General features: G+C 33.6%; 1 protein-coding gene across 1 annotated transcript; it reads right to left on the bottom strand.

Annotated features, from left to right (window-relative positions):
- Positions 1–7,709: 7,709 nt before the first annotated feature.
- LOC123557071 (uncharacterized) lies at positions 7,710–20,539 on the bottom strand. The gene is made up of 6 exons (XM_045348287.2): positions 20,368–20,539; positions 15,613–15,750; positions 15,373–15,470; positions 14,340–14,414; positions 12,755–12,896; positions 7,710–12,363 (listed from the first exon to the last, which is right to left on the bottom strand). The coding sequence occupies exons 1-6, from the start codon at positions 20,512–20,514 to the stop codon at positions 12,208–12,210; spliced, it is 756 nt and encodes a 251-aa protein (XP_045204222.2). The 5' UTR covers positions 20,515–20,539; the 3' UTR covers positions 7,710–12,207.
- Between the last annotated feature and the right edge of the window lie 1,029 nt (positions 20,540–21,568).

Here is a 21,568-nt window from a genome sequence, read left to right on the forward strand (position 1 = left end):
CTTTGCTATTAGCCGTCAGAGGAAGAAACAGTACAGGCTTCTAGTTAGGCCGGAGAAAATCAACAACATTCCATAAGTTTCCAGTGTCTGGACTAGATTCGAATCCAGAGCCTCTGGTCAAGCGTGTTACCACTTGACCACCGCCCCGCCTACGTTATGTTGCAAGTTGTCTAAAATGAGGGTATGTTCAGAGTATTTGTTAACTTTCCAGTAAGTGATGACACGTGTATGTCCGCGTTCATAGGAAAGTCTCAATGTGACCAATAATTGTGCAGGCGTGGCGAACAGTCACGTGAGAATGTTAGTGTTTTTAGCTAGCAATCGAGATAAGAAAGCAGACGCTTTAACCACTCCTTACAAACGTATGAACATAAGATAAAGCAGGTATTAAAACTTGCCAAACGAAGTTGTCAATTTAAAAGAAAATACAAAAATATGTTAGACATAATTGCGAATGTTTGATCACACTTCCAAGGTTATGCGTCTGAAAATGTGTATTGCTCAACAAACTAACAACTTAATGTGATAAATGTGATATGTACGTAGGTACATAGGTATACAAATCGGAGTTGTCAGTTGTAAGAAAAGTAAAAAACGTGTAAGCCATATATACAGAATGCGAGATCACGTTTTAAACGTGCACAATGTAACTAAAATTAATTCGAAATTCTAATTAAAATAATTAGGAGAGTCGTTATGGCGGGGGAGTGGGGGTGGGCGGTAAATTTTCTAAGATGCGAGCATGATATCTTTAGAAACTGTATTTTTTATAATTCAGACAACGTATCGCCATTGTTGGTAGCTTCGCCTGTATTTCGACGTGTCTACTAGTCTTTCAACAATAGCAATGGCCTTTTCCCGAAAATGTTTGAATACCCAAAAGATAATAGATAAGGGTAGATTTCTCGGAAGCACAGAGCACCAATAACACAGCCCCAGAGCTACGCATTCACATAGAAGGCCCACAACAAAAAGAAGCTGTAATGGAAAAATATTTTAGACGGGTTGCTTCAAACATCCAACAAGTACATATTAATTTATGCTAAATATTGATGGAGGGGAAGGAAATGGTAAGGGGCGAAATGGGGTTGGGGGTGGGTGGGTGAGGAATCCGAAGGGGAAAGTTGAACAAGGACGAATATACAAGGGAATGCCATGTTCTTTAAAAACAGTCGCACTACAACGTAAACCACAATAGCGCAGACACTTATGTACCAAAGATAAACACACAACTACGAGCAACTGAATAACATTGAAAAACGAACAAGCAACACATAAGAAAACAGTAGAGCACCGCTATAGACTCACAAGCATACAAACGCACCCACACAAGTAGAAATACTTGTCTTTACAAAAATTAAAAGAATATGATTGTAACACTATTATAAGATTGCTCATTCTGCAAATCCGGATATTCCATTTTGACGTCAACATATGCACTCAAGTTTTTCTTGTAGTTTGCAAGGAATGAATTTGTTGCTTATATAGATGCATTTACAACGCAATTTGTTGCACTAGTGCTTTACTTGATGTTTTGTTTGTACAGGCGCACTTTACGTGTGACAAAAAGACCACTAAACAAATAGTAAACCTATATTCATTTTATTACGAATTGTTTTGCCACAATAAAAACGATTTTTGTCACACAGTTATTTGTACAGAATGCCTTGATGAAAGATAGAAATGTTATTAATCATATCTTACCTGAGAGGCCGACTTTCTTCTTACTTCGTCGAAAAAGAACAAGCATTACAAGCCTAGATCCGCTCTCAAAACAAACATAAAACCTGCTTTTTACATTTGAAAATGCCAAAGGAGTTGTTTTAATCAAACTTCAAGTAACAGTTGTAAATAAATCTATTTTAAATCCTTTGGGGGCGCGGCTCTTTGCCACTGAAGTTGCTGTTTTAAGTAATATACGGTAAATTGTTAGTAACTATTATGCAACTACAAGATAAAATATAGGTCACCTTGGTGCTCAAGACCCTAACAGTGTCAGAAAGGACAAACATACCGTAATTAAACAGAATTCTGACTGGCTGACTGCCTAGAACTTTAAATGAAATCTGCAAAAATATCCTTTAGAACGTTGATGGACACTTCCTTTTAAAAATTGCTATAAGAATCTAAATTTGTAAAATCAGAATCAAATCCAGGACTTACAGTTGGAATTAATTTACTTAGGGAAAATACCTAATATATCTCTAATGTTTTCCATTATGCATCATTTTCATATTTTAGTAAAATCGAAAATGTACCTATCATGGTCTAACAACAGATGAAGAATGTGAGTGTAGAAGACCCCTAACTGCTACACGCCCCATCTCTATTAAATTTGACCGCTACATCATTACCCCCACCGCTCTAATATGGTTAAAAATCAAAGGAGGGATTTTGTCCGTCTTTGTTAAATTTCGCATGGAGGACTGTGTCGCTGAACAAAATCAATATTTGGAGTTCAGATGCAAAGGAATTATAGTAATGCGTATCTGAACGACAAACAATGATTTTATTCAAAAGCACATCACTAAATGAGATCATATATCATTTCGATTCTAACACGTTATCAAGGATAATTTATATCCTTAACGATATTCATTAAAATATGCCTGTTTTCAGTAGGTTTCTTTTCCAGCGCACGGCTTTGCCATTTTGTTGCTGTGGGATAATAATCAATGAAAACATTTTATTCTTCGCTACCGTATCCAGATGATCTGGTTACTTCGAAACAGTATATCAGCAAAAAACGTTTGCCATACAATATTAAATGTTCAAGTGAGTATATAGTTAAAGTAGTGGTTAAGAAGTTAATCAGGATTACATATTTCCCTTCTATCACATAATTTGATGAGTGGAATGACTGTATTAAAGATATTTGTTGTTTCGAGAAATAGGATGGGCTTCTTAGTTCGACGGAATACTAGGAACAAAATTTAATACTGATTAATATTTATGGATACGGCCGCGGAGAATTACAGTGAACTTTCTGAGCAATTTCTAAATACTGTAATAGGATTTAAATACTTATAACAAGTAAAAACGGTTCAGATTATTATTGGTACGCTGGCTTGAAATTTATGCTAAATCGGTAATACCGTCATCAATCAAATTTTGAAATTATTCAGACACATGGTTTCGAAATGTAAACCTCTAATAACCTGTAATGTAAAGTAAAAATTCAAAGACCTGAAATTTCTTTTTTACCTTTATGCTGACAAATTTCTTAGGTTCATAATGCAAGAATACAATATTAATGTAGTAAACGTAATAAGAACTCAGGTAGGAAACATCAGATCCTCTCTTTTAAATTAAATTTCAGTTTGTCTAGTTCTGCCCAATATTTTCCCGCTAAGAAAAGTCAACTTTCTTTGTATGTGATCATACGCCTGTTTCCATGGAATTGCACTCCATCTATAAATTAAGGTTCCCTGCCCATCGAACATACATATTAAATACATCCGTGAGTGTCTCTAAATTTTATTTTGGTTCTTCTTGTAAGCTGAGTTTTGTTCAACCCAGGACTAAAGGGCGTGGATTGTAGGTTTTATCACCACTAAGTCCATTACAGGCTCAATTAAACCTCATCTGTAAAATTTTCATATATGTTTCGTTGTTCATCTATGGTTTCTATTATTGTATGTAATGTTCCACAACTGTTTATGTGAATGTACAACTGTGGATACATCATAGCATATGCGGCACACTTTTCTTCGGATGCCCACACTTTTCCTCATAACGTCAAAGAGATAGCCATTAATACCAGTTAGTACACCCCCTTAAGTGTCAAGATTTTGCCTTTTTAAATCGAAAACCCAACACAGGAAGGGAAGTCAATGGCATCATTTTGGTCATGTACAAGATCATATTTTATGGCAAACTAATCGTTTTAATTGAAAAGGAATTTAGTTAATTTAGTCAATTAACACTTCCATGTCTCTTATATTGTAAGTTGAGTCTGCGGAAATGAATTAAATTTATAACGTTATATAGAGTATGGAACGGCGAGATAATTACTCTTTATTTTATATTTTATATAGTTTATATTTTGCTTCTTCCCCTGCGTTTCTTTACTATTATAATAGTCTTATATTTTATTCTTACTATCTATAAATATACTATTAAATCCCTTTATTTACTAAATTCTCTGTTGTTTTCTTTCTTGTTTTCTTTCTCTCATTTATCATTTATTTTTATATAAATATTGCACGACTAAGAACTGATTTTGTACTTTATTCTCATAGGAAGACCGTCAATAATGATGGTGGTCAGACACATTTGCTTGAAACAAATAACATGTTTTGTTTCTTCATTTACTTAATTCTCTGTTGTTTTCTTTCTTGTTTTCTTTCTCTCATTTATCATTTATTTTTTATAATTATTGCACGACTAAGAACTGATTTTGTACTTTGTTCTCATAGGAAGACCGTCAGTAATGTTGGTGGTCAGACACATTTGCTTGAAGCAAATAATATGTTTTGTTTCTATATTTATTGTGTTAAGTTTCTGTAACTGATGTACCTTTTATGTCGCATGTTTCAAAAGAATAAAATGTTATTACATAAAGAAATGGTGCCTGTCGAAGGTTTTGATCCTCACGTGGAATCATGACGCGTGGTAGAGTAGGATAAGGCAGGTCGTCTACTTGTCCGGCTCAGATGTACTAACGAAAGAGACGTGAAGTATACGATGCATGAAAGTGGAAACATGGCCTGTGCATACATCCAGCAGCCTACATGGATTCAGTTACATATGATGTTTTCGCTTCTAAGAGTCTCAATGATATTTAAGTGAAATTATGATGTCTGCATGTAAGAAAGCAAAACCTTGAATAATGACTTCCAATTAAAACCTTACATAAATTTTTTTAAGGGAAAGTTTTACTTTCTTACATACAGTCGTCATAATTTCACTTAAATATCATTCAGTCCGCCTGCTTAGTGTGAAATAACCTCAAGTTCATATATCAATGACTGCTAGCCGTAATAATAAGCTTACAGAAAACACACTGGACCGGAACTCGAACTATGATTGCTTGATATTATTGTGTTCTATCCCCTGAAATAACTACACGGGCTTTCATACTTGTCAAAGGGTGAGTAAAATGCACAGTCAGTCCGGTGCTTAAAGTCTCTGTACAATACCATTTAAAACTTTACAGTGTTACTAACAATGGCAATGAGAATCTGATATTACTTAGAAAAACACTGTAAACATATGTAATGTAAAGCGAGCAATTTATATAAAATCAGTTCGAATGAAATCACAATTGTTGTTGTAGTTGTGTGTGTGTTTTTTGTGTGTGTGTTTTTGTTTGTTCTTTCTGTTGTTGGGTTGAACGTTACATCGATACACTTATAGGTCATATGACCAATTGCCAACTTTAAACGGCCGCCGTAGTCCCCAGATAGTCCTCCGGGCAAATTCTTATCACAGTATCTTGGTAGAACCACCCGCCTCCGTTAGCCAGCAGGATGTCTTCAACTCACGAAGAATTTTACGCTCAGGGCGAGATTCGAACCAACATCATTGTGGGGCAATTTATTTGAAGTCAGCGACCTTAACCACTGGGCAACAGAGGCTAGTCCACAACTTTTTCCATTACTGTCTGGCAGTAAAACTGTTATCTCATAATACCGCAGTCACACATACGGCGCGGATAGCTACCTCTAGCCACAGATAGAAACGTAGTAATCCGTATCGAACCGTACCTGAGTCGTACGAATTGGTACGGATTGATACGGATTACTAATTTAAGGTACGGCTCAGGTACGGATCGATACGGATTACTACGTTTCTATCCGTGGCTAGACGTATCCGTGGCTAGACGTAGCTATCGGCGACGTATGTGTGACTGGGGTATTATGGTGTTATCAAGTGATTTTTAACACTGCTATGTAACACTTGTAATGGTAACGTAGGGAATCATAATTCTAAGTTAATTCTATCGCATTGTATGGATGTCGCATAAATCTTTAGCAATTTGGTGGACATATTAATACACAATTGATTAGCATACAATATTTATAGCTCCATATGAGATAAATGTAAAGTTTGTGTGTTTGTTTATTTTGGGTTTAACTCCGTTTTTTTGCCTTTTTTTCAACAGTATTTCAGTCATGTTGCGGCTCGCAGTTAACCTAACCAGTGTACCTGGATTCCTGGATTCTGTACCAGCACAAATCTGTTCTCCGCAAGCAACTGCCAACTTCCCAACATAAATTATCAGAGGCGGAGGACGAATGATTTCAGACACAACGTTTTTTATCAAATCGTCACTGAGAACATACACCCCGCCCGGGAATCGAACTTGCAAGCCCGCGATCCGTAGACAAACGCTCTCCCTACTGAGCTAAGCGGACGGGCTATAAAAGTGGAAATTAAGTTAAGGAATTACTTCCTAAACCGTTCCGTATTGTTTCAAATCGTCGTGAAAGTAAGAAATTTTTTCTATGGGTAGGGGTATACATTCTTTCTCTAGGTCATGTTTCAATGGTTTGTTTTAGCCACAAAGTGTAGGTAATTTGAACTCCAAGAAATTTAAAAGGTTCTCACATTCCTTTTAAAAGGTTCTTACATTCCTCAAAGACAACTGAAATGTATACATAAACGATAATGCACGGTCTTAAAATGTTACCTGAAAGCTTATATTATGCCTACAAACAAACAATAATAACGGTTTGGTCGAATCTGTTTTTTAGATTTAATTATATGTGCGACATTGCTCACACCCCTAACACCATTTGAGCAGTTTCTTTTAACTACACATGATTTGCTGTGCTTAAAGTCACATATGACACTACGGGCTATATTTTTTGTTAGTCTTGGCCCAACAGACATGATTTCAAGTATGGATGGAAACCCGTATAAAACCATCAACATTCTGTAAATTTGCAAGATAAATGATGAAGCATCCAAATCCAGCAGCTGTGTTTGGCAATTTAGTTTAAAGTGTACATCTTATAAACCCTTGGCCCACGTGCTCCCTATTTCACTCCCCTCCCTCCCCTCAAAATCAACCCGTGCTCTGTTTATCAAGAAAGGTATTTTACAGACCAAATCACCATGCGACTGGTTTGATAAGCCTAAAAGACGCAACTAAAAAGAACTGGATACAAATATCAAAAGTCAGTAATAACACCACAATAAATTTTATTTTTCAGAGTACATGATAAGAAATAGTCTCAAACATGAAGATTAGATTCATAACGTACAACAATATATTAAACACGTTTTCCAATTTGTAAGAAATATTGATCTATTCCTTTTATGTTTCAGCTTCTTCCACGTCAATGTGCATGGACTGTACACCTTTCAACTCCTTAAGTGTCTGAAAATTTTATAACGTAGTTCAAAAGCAACAAAAACATTATCATATTAAATTTCAGTTAAGCCAGGTATTGACAAAACTCTAGTTCTAGATATATTTGTGAAAATGTTTGGTATTTGATAGCTTTGCATGCCCATATCATTTCGTTTAGAATAGTCCTTAAATGATAATTTGATTTAGAGTTTGTCGCTCAAAATTGGATTGAACAATTGATCATAGTTACATTTTCTCGAGTTTACATTTGTAATGCAGTATTTACTGACATCTTTCTGTTTACTTTGTTTTATTGAGTCAGATGGTATATTTGTAAATAGGTTGTAATTATTTCATTGGTCAAAACATCTGAAAACTCGAAGATGATGCACATAATACTCAGTAATGATTTTTCTTTTTTTTTTTTTTTGCATCTTGCTCTGAGAGTCAACATTGTACCAACGACAATACATTTTGTTGTCGAATAAACTGCGCATAATTCATTTGATCATACTAATATTGGTTTATATGTGTTATGTTTAGAAATTTCTTATAGTATATGATATAACGCTTTGATGTTAATTTTCCATGTTGATTACAATAAAAGAATAATAGAATTCATGACACAAACTTGGCAGAAAAGAAAAATGTTCTTGAGTTCATACGATTTTTTTTTGACAATGTTCCGTTTCATATACTGGGTAAGATAAATAAAATAAAAAAAGCAAATACCTAAGTCTTTGAAAAATGCTTATCTTTCACTTTATATTTAGAGGTAATTAGTATAGAGATTACCATAGTAAAGAAAGAAATGGCATTAAACAGTGTAATATAAACTAAAATGTATTGGTTAATTTTCTACAGAAAGCATGCGATGTTTGTGTTGAAACGTGAAAAAATAGATGGCCTAAAACGTCAAGTGATGAAAAGTTAGATAATTACTAATACTTACGATATACACGTTACTATAATTAAGCATTTGAAAGCAAAATGAAGACAAGAGCTATATTTGTGATTAGAATACCAAACACTTGTATTTGTTATGGTTCCCGCTACTTGAACATATGCCATACAGGAAAAAGATTATTTTATAGTTATTGTAGAAAAATATTACTTATGATTTTAACATTTCTCATTTGTACATAATATTGTTTCTCTTGTAGTGGACGATTTACAAGTTTTGTTTTTATTCCAAATTTGTGACATTACGATATTCACCGCTAGTATTTCAGTTGCCTTCAAATTTCTGAATAAAATATCACAAGTATTAATTAAATAGATTTTTCGGAAGGAGCTTAAAAAGTTGTGCCATCCTTCAAACTGAAAATCAAGTATTAGAACAAACAACATATAGCAAACAACAAGTAAAATTAAGATGTAAACAAAGTAATGAATGAGTAGTGAAACAATGACCGTTTGTACAAAAACATGAAACTACGGCGTTATTAGAAAGAACAAACCAATAACGAAAATGAACCAGTGATAGAATATTGATATATAAAAGCTCTCTTTTTTCAACCTGTAGAAATATATTGACCTCTTATTTTACTTTTAAACGTCTTCAAAGTATTTGCACATGTGCTGTTTACCTTTCATCTTCTCAAGTGTCTGAAAATTTTAAAACGTAGATCAAACGCAACAGAAACGCTATCATATTAAATTTTAGCTAAGCCAGACATAAACAAAACTCTGAGTCCTTGAAAAAAATACAAAACAGGAAATGGATTTGTATTGGTCGCTTTCAATGCTTCATATCATTTCGTTTGAAATATCCCTTAATTGATAGAGTTTGTCGCTCAAAATTGGATTAAACGATTGATCATAAATTTTCTCAAGTTTACAAATGTAATGCAGAAATTACTGTAATATTTTGTTTAAATTCTTTCTATTTAGTAGTGACACTTTGTTTTATTGAATCAGATGGTATAATTGTAAATAAATTGTATCTCTTTCATTGAACAAACTACGTATACATCTGAAATCTCAAAGATGATGCACAGTATAATGGGTGCTTCTTTTGCTAATTGATACGTAACATTACGATATTTACCTCTAGTATTTCAGTTTCCCTCATATTTCTGAATAAAATACCACACGTAGAAGTGAAATGTGAAATACTTTTTTATATAACTTAAAGAAACAAATGTATGTGTCTCTCTTCAAACTGGAGCAAACAACTGGAATTAACGTGATAAGTAATGAGAAGTTTAAAAAATGGCCATTTGTAGAAAAACATGAAACTATGGCGTTGATAAAAAAAACAATAACGAAGATGAACCAGTTATAAAATATTGACGAACTAGAGAACAATTTTTTATAAATTCCATTGCAAATTTTTACACGTACTTTACCGATTCGTTGCTAAATGAATTTCATATACAATGTTAAAAAAACAAAACTTGTAGATGACGAAATAAAAAAATGTGAAGTATAGAGACATAAATATTTTAATTATAAAACTTTCTTAAACGTTTCTGAAAAGGCAAAATTAAGAACGATAAACTGTTTGCTTTTGCTTAAATGGCATGCGTTTCGAATGTTCGCCTTTCTTTTTAATTTTATTTATCTATGTCATGTTAGGAAAAAACTAAAAGATTTATAGCATAATATATATTACTTGTATGCTTAGTTTTTGTCATGTCCACACGTATTCAGAGTTTTCTTGGTTTAATTTTACCAAATGTATTTTGACTTCACATTTGCTCATTTACAACATTTATTGCAGGATTATATTTGACACCTATTGCAGAATTTATAGAAATATACTTATATAACAAACTGAAGTATAATTAGAAAATATACAACAAATATTAATAAACGAGTGCAATTAACATATTGATAGAGTAATTTGTGTTTTTAACTTGGAACAAAAAGAATGATACAGGAAACATGAAATTTGAAGATGACTATAAAGTTAAGCAAATAGGATAAAAAACATTTGCATAAGTATTGTTTTCATGCAGCACTATCTTCCTTTTCCAGGCAATATAAGATACAAATATTAACATGCCTTCATCAGATTAAGATATCATGTTAATCTGATCTTCCTATGTCATCACTTCAAGTGCAGGAATAACCTTATTAAAAGATCTACTTTGTTCTAAATTTTCCTCAATTATTGCTGAATATGAAAATTAGTCTGGAGGACCTGGTACAATTGAAAATTGACGAGTAATGTAATCTATCTATTTATTACCGATCTCTCATATAACGATTTCCTTTTACTTTAAAGCCCTGCTCCGCTGCTATTCAAATTCGTTTTGTGTGTATGCAACCCATGAATACAATAGGTAACAGTTGACGGCCATGTGCCACACTTTAGCATGCAAAACCACAGGTATTTCATATAGAATTTTATATAAAATAGACTGTATTTTGACAGGCGTCACTGTTCATAGTCAGGATTTTCATGCTTTTTCAGTGACAATTTAAGGTTAAAAGGTAGGAAGGGAGCAGGACTTTAATTAGAATTACTAAACAGATGAATTAGATTTTTCCTGATTCAGTCTTTTATGCTTTTTTACATACATTCTCAGATTTTCATTTGTCAAAAGTTGCCACTGCCTTCTTTCTATCACATCTATGCAACTGAGACTATACAAAACCAAAATACAATGGATCTAATTCAAAACTAGTGATATGTTGTCAAACATAAAATCAGTTAAGTATACAATGCAAATAGTCAACAGCAAGAAGCATGATAATATTAACAAAGTAATCACTATTCGTAATGGGAATGGAATTCTGTTCAGAAGTCTTAATTTATAACTTATCGCTATGTCATTATGGAAAACTTATTAAAAGACTAAAGAAAATGATGTTATTTTGGTCTTATATTAACTGAAATATGTGTAAGGGTACTTACTAACCTTTCCTTATCGATAAACAACAAATACTGCATTCAGCCAATAAAAATGCAATGCTTTTTGTAAATGGATTTCTGCCTATTTCCTTGATTCCAAAATATGCATGTACTGAAGTTCGTTTAAAGATAATGACTGTAATATTTAAATGATAAAGGAAAAATGTCTCTCCTTTCTAATATATTTAAAATCACTTCCCTCCTGTCTTGAAAGGTTTGAAGCCTGTCCATAATTTAATGCAGATTTAAATTCATATTTTTACTCAAAACAAACAACTGTCTTTGAATGATAGCATAAATTTAAACCACTATTCCTCTCCTCCATTGTATCAATATTTATTTTTGAAAATTCGCCACTAATCTACAAGATTTTAATTAATGACTTATTGCAAGTATCATATTTAAAGAGTTAAAGTTTGTTTAATGAAAAGAGTCAATTAACCGAGTCTGCATTGAGTGTGTTGCTTGGTTCCGTTCGTTGCCCCAAAAAGATCTTTTGATATACTAACTATTATAATAGTAAACACTCCTAAAGTGCCGTGTGGCGGCTGATAACAGTCTCGCCGTATTGCATTCATGTTTGCTTTTGCTGTCTTGTCCTTTGGGAGCATGTAATATATTCAATTCTATTATAATAAAATTCCGTTTGGGACGTAAGTGGTGTTTCAAATTGAATTTTCTCTCTTTTTGCAGACTCAGTCAAACCGGGTATGCTATTGCTTTGCTTGTTTACTTTTTTTCCTTCAAAGGATATTTTTAAAATGTTGAAACTTTCACTGAAGGCCTTAAATATGTACCACCTTCTTTGGTAATACGACATTTTAAATGTATTAGGTTCTTAGTAAGGATTACTACTTTCTATTGTGTGTTCTGGTTAAACAAAGTAAGTAGATCAACAAGTAGGACACTTGCTTAAATGCAAAATAACTACCCAGTTTTTTCAGATAACATGATAATTGATTCATAACCTAAAAATACGACATGAAAGAATTGAAACCTGCAATTATCTTTGAAATAATAATCACTGTTGACGTACATGTCCAAATTACGCTTCAGTAAACTCAAAACGACGAAGTGATAAAAGATTATTGCTGTCCCCAAACAAATTGCTATTGAATTTCTTGATACTGATCTGTCTAATATGGTTGAGACGGACGACTTTCAAACTCCTTTCCTTTACTACCTCGTCATTAACTAGAATCTGAAATAGATGCAGAGAAAAAAAAATGACAATTTTCCACATTTTTTAAGAGCTTCTATTAAATTATATCTTAATCAAAGGTGATGTTCCGATTAAAATACGTTTATAGTATAATAAATTGCATAACCTTCACCACTCTTCTGCTACTTTTAAAGATTTTTTGATTTAGCGGTTTCAAAAATAAATGGAATGAAATTAATTTATTATTCTTTTACCAGGAATATTTGTATCATAGACTTGTAGACTTGTAAAACAATGTTATGCGTCTAGCTGCAAAAGCGTAGACGATTTACAGACACATTAAATACGACTTACTGTCACTAAATCTTAGTATACAGAATCTGTTTAATGTGAATTTTGAAAGAATTTTTCAGTTTTAGAAACGGCTTACCTGCAAGGAGCTTTTCCGGGCTACAAACGTAATCTTACACTCTGCGGAGGGAACTATTTCCTTCACGGTATCACTCGTATCCGGTATTCTAGCGCCATTTTCTCTTTTTTCAAAGTAGGTAAGCCTTCCCTCGCCATTAATGCTGTATTGGTAAAACAAACATATTCATGAGCATTATTTCTTTATTGGCTGTAATATACGCTATATGTTCTATGTATACCGAAAATATACTGCCACATTCTGATATCAATTTTATTTCGTCCCTACTTTAGTAATATGTTAGCCGTAACAAATCAAAGAGCAATTTTGACAAATAATTCAACTGCCTGTGGCGGACTTTGAGGCCGGTCGTTTGGGTGCTAGTCAATTTTCTAATCAAAGAGCCAGAGTCAACTATCTGACGCAATTGTTAGAGATTGGCTTTAAACGTATAGGCTCTGCGTATGCGACCGTAAAAATGATACTTATTCAACTGAATGTATGTATGTATTCATACGAAAATAAATATCATGTATTTAAATGTTAATAGGCGATTTCAAGGCAGTTCGAGCCAAAATTTAAACGTTTTAAATGGTTTGCCGTGGTCTGAATATATTTACACTATTTCTATATTCTCCCTGTTCTTACGCCTATAACAGTATAACACAATGCGTTCAATATTACACATTACAGCTTTCATACTTTCAAGTCAATTTTGCACTCTACTTCAGCAGTTTTTAATATTTAAACCGCGATTGAAATGCTGCTCTTTCTAAATAACGAGGAAAACATGTGTCTCTCTGAAATAAAGGTAACGCTCAATCAAGTAGTCTAATTTCGACAAAATGACCTATTTCTTTACCTACGATAACCTACACTAAAATATTGTCTAGATTTTGGACGGAAAGCTCAGTGGTTTGCACACTGGCCTTCCAGCTACAAGGAAATTTTCAGAAACGTTTTTCAGTGTTTCCCACCCAACTAGAGGTGTACTGGTCAGGAACCCAGGCAATCCTTGCGTGTATCAGTGCTATACGCTGGGCACGTTAAAGAATCAGGCTGTCTATTCGCAACGAGATAGGCTAAGTTAGCCGGACAAGCCTGTATGTGATTTCTGATCTCTGTCGTGGGGGCTTTGTCTCACTCTGTCCCTCTGGTCAGACCGCTTTGTGTCTGTACTAGTAGAGGATGAATTATGTGCCCTGTGTGGCTGCATTTGAACTATGTAAAGCGCTTTTGAACGTGAAATTGATCGTGAAAATCTGGTATAGTAATAATACTAATAATAAGATTTGTTAGAGAGAAATTTAGCGAGTTTCGTATAGATCAGTAGAAAATACAGTCAGAAGAGTTTTAAGAAGTTTTATTATTTGAACTCATTAAAATTATAGTCATAGCAGTGCACACTCATCTTCGTTTTAATTCGCAGAAAGAAGCAATAGAAATTAAGGGCTAAATGTTTACATTTAAATACAAAGATTGCCATGCCCTGTACTAATTGTAGGCTACTTCAAACATTGGAGAAATTAAAATATCCATTTAAAATGTGGGTGAAAATTTAAATCACAGCAGTACAAGCCCTAACAAATAAGTAAACATTACTTACTCGGTTCCAAACATCACTTGGCCATCGGTGTCCGAGTACTGCTCTGTCAATCCTTCGGTTAAGACGAAACTATAGCTACAAATATGTATAAAAGATAACATACTGTGTTGGTAAGCACATTACGGTGCGACAGTCTAACTTCAAATCAACAGTCAGTTTATATATAAGTCTCAGCCAGCACAACCTACCATACAACCCGCATTGTAAACAATATTTCATAGGTACTGTATTGTTGGGAAGGACCAAGTTTGTTAAGGTAAAATACAAATCTTGTGTTTTGATTGTAAATGTTTTTTCTGTTTCAGTGGCAATCCCGTTCATTTATTTTTGAAAATGGAAACAAAATATACGACAATCTTTCATATTTTAGTCATTTTTCGTGGTAAAGAGTTAAAGATGTTACATGTACCAAGATGGAATTTAAATACTGGTCTTTTATTAGCTGCACTGATAACCTTTTTTCACATCAATAACGAACACGAAAATACAAAAACTAAGTAGTATGATATAATAAGCTGTAAATTTGTGAGCAGTATCATATGAAAATATAGGGTTACCATGTATATTTATGTGAACATACTTTACACAAGTAACGTTGCATTTCAATAATATTGTTTTATTGAACACTAAGTTTTCACACAGTTGGTCCTGCCAAATATTATAGTGCATATTACTGGGGTGCATAGTAGGTCTAACTATCCCGACCGCTTTTAGCGCAGATTTAATATCAAGAAAACAGCTCAGTTCAAAGAATTTCAAATATTAAGAAAATTTTCTGCCATGCATTCAAATTATTTATTAAATCAAGGCAGTATATAAATAATAGCATTAGTTCTAGTTACTTTAATAACAAAACAAAAGTCTAACATATAAAGAAATGCTGATATATAAAAAATACTCATTTTAAACATATCCCTCATGAATTAGTTACTGACATTATGCATTTTATCTATGACAGCTTTATAAGAATTATACGACAATCATACAATATATGAACACGTTTATGACAGGTGTATTCAATAGAAAAACTCACTAGGCCCACTGGGACTTTGGCCATCTGAAATGTACATCTAGTTTTGCTCCTGAATTCAACACACCAGGAATTATCCAGGTCATATATTCTACGCCAACCTGAAATCAAATATCATACCAACGTAACACTTAAACAGGACAATGTATCCTGAGTAGAAGTCAACAATAATGTATATGTAATTATGTAAAAACAGGAGAAAACGACTTTTTGATAATGTTTTCTAAAGTTCCGAACACATACCTCTGGTTCAAACGTTTCCCGTACGTAAATATTTTTCACATATCCATATCCAGGTTCTACTGTTGGGTTCCTACCCCAAGAATGCGACAAGACTTCACACACTCCTGTCAGGTCAGATATACGTCCACCAACACCATTCTGTTAATATAATTAGTATATATGCGTCATATTTCTATAACCATGGATGTTCTTTGATATGATGATAAGTTATTAAAAGAATGCATGGTTTGAATTTAACTGAAAAAAAAACATGAAAAAACATAAGGGATATGTGTAATTTCTAAGCTTAAGGTATATATTCAATTACCCATTACATCACTTCTACAACGACTTTGTATTTTATTTTCACCGTTTTTTTTTTTCTCTAAGAGAGTACTTTCACGATATGAGGATAATTAAAACAAGTCATATAGAAAGATATTTATTGTTTCTCCACATGGAATGAATTGGTTTGATGTGGAGATAGTATAAGCAATTATTTCAGTAGAAAAGGATTTTCATAATATGGGAATAATAAAAAAAAACGATATACACAGTTTGTTTGCTAAAAACAAAGTACTTTTGTGATATGAGGATAATCAAATAATCATAGATTCACAATGTTGGTTCAGTAAGAAAGTGTTTTCACCAAAGTGGGTAATTAAACAGTCAACGATACATAACGTTGTTCAATAGAAAGAACTTCTGCTAATAACATCGATCACTTCTCTTACCACCATTACAGCAATTATTTTCTCTATTATTTTGCTTTCATTCAGGGTAAAATAGAGGGATCTAGTAAATTTAGATTTATGAGGTAAGTGATAAGATTAAAATTTTGATGGATTTTTTTTTTCATTCTTTTTTCAAAACAACGTTAACTTGCGTTCGAAAATAATACTTAATACCTATATGTGACGCATCGTGATATCTTGGGGCTAAATGCGGCGTTACGCCATTAGAGAAAATCTCGATTAAAGATACGTCAACACGTGTTTGCGTCAGTTAATGCATTTTTGTTCAGTAATACTCTTACTTGGCATGATAAATGAATGAAGAGCCAAGAATATATTTTAACATTTCCGTGTTTGCTATTTCGTTACTTTATAAAATAATTGATAATTTATCGCCCTTTGAATCAACCCTCCATTTGTAAACATAGCAGGTCGTGGAGAAAACAAAATTAAGAAAAGGCTTTATTTCGAAGTTATAACGATTGACTGTTTGCGAATGTGCAGGTAAGTATATATTTACACGATATGGAGGATTAAAAATTATAATTTTAATTCATATCGTTTTTTTATCGGTATATTTTCATAAATATCCCTGAAATAAGACGTTTTTGACACTGTTGACAGTTTGGAGGTACCTAGTGTAATTCAGATTAGTGTCACCATGTGACAGTTTGGAGGTACCTAGTGTAATTCAGATTAGTGTCACCATGTGACAGTTTGGAGGTACCTAGTGCAATTCAGATTAGTGTCACCATGTGACAGTTTGGAGGTACCTAGTGCAATTCAGATTAGTGTCACCATGTGACAGTTTGGAGGTACCTAGTGCAATTCAGATTAGTGTCACCATGTGACAGTTTGGAGGCACCTAGTGCAATTCAGATTAGTGTCACCATGTGAAGATTAGTGTCACCATGTGACAGTTTGGAGGTACCTAGTGTAATTCAGATTAGTGTCACCATGTGACAGTTTGGAGGCACCTAGTGCAATTCAGATTAGTGTCACCATGTGACAGTTTGGAGGCACCTAGTGCAATTCAGATTAGTGTCACCATGTGACAGTTTGGAGGCACCTAGTGCAACTCAGATTAGTGTCACCATGTGACAGTTTGGAGGCACCTAGTGCAATTCAGATTAGTGTCACCATGTGACAGTTTGGAGGCACTATGCAATTCAGATTAGGTCACCATGTGACAGTTTGGAGGCACCTAGTGTAATTCAGATTAGTGTCACCATGTACAGTTTGGAGGACACCTAGTCAATCAGATTAGTGTCACCATGTGACAGTTTGGAGGCACCTAGTGCAATTCAGATTAGTGTCACCATGTGACAGTTTGGAGGTACCTAGTGCAATTCAGATTAGTGTCACCATGTGACAGTTTGGAGGCACCTAGTGCAATTCAGATTAGTGTCACCATGTGACAGTTTGGAGGCACCTAGTGCAATTCAGATTAGTGTCACCATGTGACAGTTTGGAGGCACCTAGTGCAATTCAGATTAGTGTCACCATGTGACAGTTTGGAGGCACCTAGTGCAATTCAGATTAGTGTCACCATGTGACAGTTTGGAGGCACCTAGTGCAATTCAGATTAGTGTCACCATGTGACAGTTTGGAGGCACCTAGTGTAATTCAGATTAGTGTCACTATGTCGTAGACCTATTTTAATCTAAGTCTATAAGGAGGCTTTATTTTTTCCAAAACAGTTTTGACTCTTAAAGTATATATAATAAAGCAGTATGCAAGACCAGTAGATCTGCGCAAGAAGACTTTGTAACTTTATAGCTTTTGCATTCGTGAAACGCTGCATTTTCTGCATTTTCTTCTTGAAAATTTTAAGATTGATGGATGAACTGATACTAATCAGTCCTGCTTTCATGTAGCTTACACAAAAATACACTTTTATTTAAAAGATGCTTCACAGTCTCCTAGTCTGTAGCGTTTATCTACTTTAGTAACAAAGTAATAATGTTGTATTTTTGTTTTACAGAATGATGAAAGAATGTCCAGAAAATTAAAAGTTCTTTATGAATGTATGAAAAGGAAAGAAACCTATCGAACCAATACATTCACTGATCATCCAATTAAAATCATGCCTAAGCAATAAAGTGCAACTGTAATAAATACAAATACGAGACTGCAGCTCAATCTTGCAAATAAGGTCGTATTTCCTGACCTTATGATCAGAAAAGGTTCATCATTCGGATTCAAACTACAAATAAGTGCAAAAAAATAACACTGACTGAACTTTGACAAAGGTTTGATAAAAGTATGTTTTGTTGCCGTGACAGCAATGAAGTGGCTTAATCTTAATTGTTCTAGCACAGAATTTAACTTTAGACGGCATGTTTCATGTTAATATATACTGTTTAATAGAACTATAATGTGTAAGCAAATACATGTTATATGTAGTTATTGCACAAACAAAACATTATGTTACCACACAAATCTGACTTAATATTACAGAGTTCTAATGCAGACAGGCAGAAAACTATGTAGTTCTCAATGTCAAATTATATTACATGAAATGATATAATTATGCTTATTTTATGCTTGAGAATAGACCGTTTCTGGTGAAAATACAGATCTATATAAAAAAAGATACTTTGAATATTCAGATTATTTCAAGAAAATTGATAAACAATGTTTCTAATTAAGAAAATAGTGCATTGTTGCCATGGTAATGTTAATTTTACTCCAAATTATTGTAAAACATCTTGTTTTTATTATTTTATAATGTTAGCGCATTTTAAGGGTTATTTCAAATGACCAAATGTAAGGATGTATACTGACGACATACAGTAGCTGCGTATTATTTTTAAACTATAGTTTAAAAAAGGCCCTAGTTGATGGAAAAATTCAATAAAAGGTTATTTAAAATTCAAATTAGAAGAAAGACGGAACGTTAGGGTACTGTGTTTATAACTTCAGATTTGTTAAACTCGTCAAAAACAATATGCATGTCTCGAACTTTCTTAAACGTTTCGTTTTATAACACAGTAATCTAATATTCTCCATTACATAGTGTAATTAGGTCATTAAATACCACAATACTATATACGAAGTTCACGTGGAGCATTCAATTCTCATCTGGGCAACTTATAATGATTACAATTCACCCTTCTGAACAATATTTACGGCGCCACGTGTTAACGTATGATAATGTCAATATTATTTACCCGTTGGACACTCACTCAAGCGCAATGTCGTAATTTGTAATGTGAATATGAACGAAGTCAATATAACAATGTTACCCTTCGAACAACGTCTTAAGCGCAATGTCGTGACTTACGATATTGAGAAATGACGACGGTCGACTGTTAGATCCACTGTTAAATGTACCTCGATTTTTCCTTATGTACGAACAATAAACACATAAGTGATTTAAATGTAACATTTTAAAGTGATGGTAACATTTTCAGCTTGTGCCAATTCAATATGTCTCCATTACATTTAGGAAAAGTATAATAGTTGACAAAGACGTATCCTTGACAGGTTTTGGAAAAAGAATATAGTCTGCATCACGTTTTGAATATGAATGGTGTCCATAACGAACACATTTAAGACGACGGCAACTGTTTCTACATTTATTAGCTGGAAACTGAAAACTAGTTTCAAAACTACAAGAATGCACATCGAATCCGATTATGAATGTCTCATTATTACATTTTTAAACCATTTGAAAATTTAGAAACGGTGTACAAAGTTTTTATTTTGAAAAATGGATGTTTTGGTATAAACTTAATTCTTAATTAAATATTTCCGTGGCGTGTGGGGCACAAGACAATCAAATTGTTGTGTTGGAAGACGAATTACATTGACTGTTGTCAGAACAATGCATATCTTCGTTAAAAAACCAAATAAGTAACATGTTGCTGAAAGAACATATACCTTGTGTCAATAAAAAAGTATCGATGTATTAGAAAATAATGTTTTATTATATTTTTTCCCTTTTAAACAATGACGTCATGAAACTTCGTACAATGATGAACAATGTTACTTAGCAAGTAGGAATAAATACAAAATAATATTTTTATAACAATTTTACCTGTTGAAGTTCTTTTGCTGCACATTGTCTCAAATCAGGGTGTTGTTTCAGCACTTTAAAATGTCCGTATTTGTCAAATTCTGATTTTACAAAAGCAACGTTTAATAAACAGATTGAGCCAGATAACCAAACAAGTCTTGAATCCATGACTTAGCTAGATATACGAACAAGAAGAACCGTTTGCTACTGAGACTTGAAAGAAACTGCGTAGAAAACAAGAAAACTGAAACGTCAATACGCATCTATATTTCATGTATTCAACAACGTAAAAGAAATGGAATGCTCTCACTTCTTTTGATCATCAAACAGTAGTTCCAAAGCTGAAAAGTTATCAATAATGTTTAACAAACAAATGTTCCAAGAGACACTAGATATGATTTTGACAAGAGAAATAACTTCTGTGGTTCAACTATGCTACTGTTTTTAAAGAAATACACTATTATCCTTCATGTTATCCTTCATGATAAACAAGATATAGCCTTTTTGGAGAATTTGATTTGACATTGTCAGGCGCTACACTAAATGTTGTAAGAGTGTCGCTTAATGAAATAAATCCGTACTATCATTTTACAAGAAACATGTGGTTTTGTATGACGAACATGACGTTGAATATAATTCATTAAGTAGCGGATTTTTGCAAAACGCATATTTTATGTAAGGTGATTGTATTCATCGTTTACATGTGTTACTAGAATGCGTAGACGAGGTTCAACTAGCCGTTTATCAACACACTGCCTTAGTAACTCACTGTTCATGTAACTCACTACTGCCCTAGTAACTCTCTGTCCTTATTCACTGTTCTGGTAGCTCTCTGTCCTTGTAACTCACTGTCTTTATATTACACTGGCTCAGTATCTGACTGAAATTACAACTTTCTGTCCTTCTAATTCACTGCAAGAGACCCTCTGACTCTATTTTTGTATCTCACTGTCCTTTAAACACTCTGTCATTGTAATTCACTGTCGTAGTAACTCACCGGCGTTATAACCCTCTGTCCTTCCAATTCACTCTCCTGTTAGCTCTCTTTCCTTGTAACTCCCTGTCCCTGAACCTCACTGCCCTTGAATTGCACTGTCCTTGTAACTCACTTTCCTGGTAACAATATATCATTGTAACTCCCAGGCATAATAACTCACTGCCCTTGAAACTCACTTGCCTGGTAACTCAATTTCCTGGTAAGAATATCTCATTGTACCTCACT

Source organism: Mercenaria mercenaria, chromosome 15, assembly GCF_021730395.1.
Source record: "Mercenaria mercenaria strain notata chromosome 15, MADL_Memer_1, whole genome shotgun sequence".
Lineage (NCBI taxonomy): Eukaryota > Metazoa > Mollusca > Bivalvia > Venerida > Veneridae > Mercenaria > Mercenaria mercenaria.

What these genes read in the sequence shown, in the direction of transcription:
- LOC123557071 (XM_045348287.2), bottom strand. Translation starts at nt 20,514, where the DNA reads ATGGATTCAAGACTTGTTTGGTTATCTGGCTCAATCTGTTTATTAAAC. An exon ending in GGGAAACGTTTGAACCAGAG is followed by an intron (nt 15,471 to 15,612) that starts GTATGTGTTCGG and finishes ATTTGATTTCAG; the next exon opens with GTTGGCGTAGAATATATGAC. An exon ending in CCCGGAAAAGCTCCTTGCAG is followed by an intron (nt 12,364 to 12,754) that starts GTAAGCCGTTTC and finishes CATCTATTTCAG; the next exon opens with ATTCTAGTTAATGACGAGGT.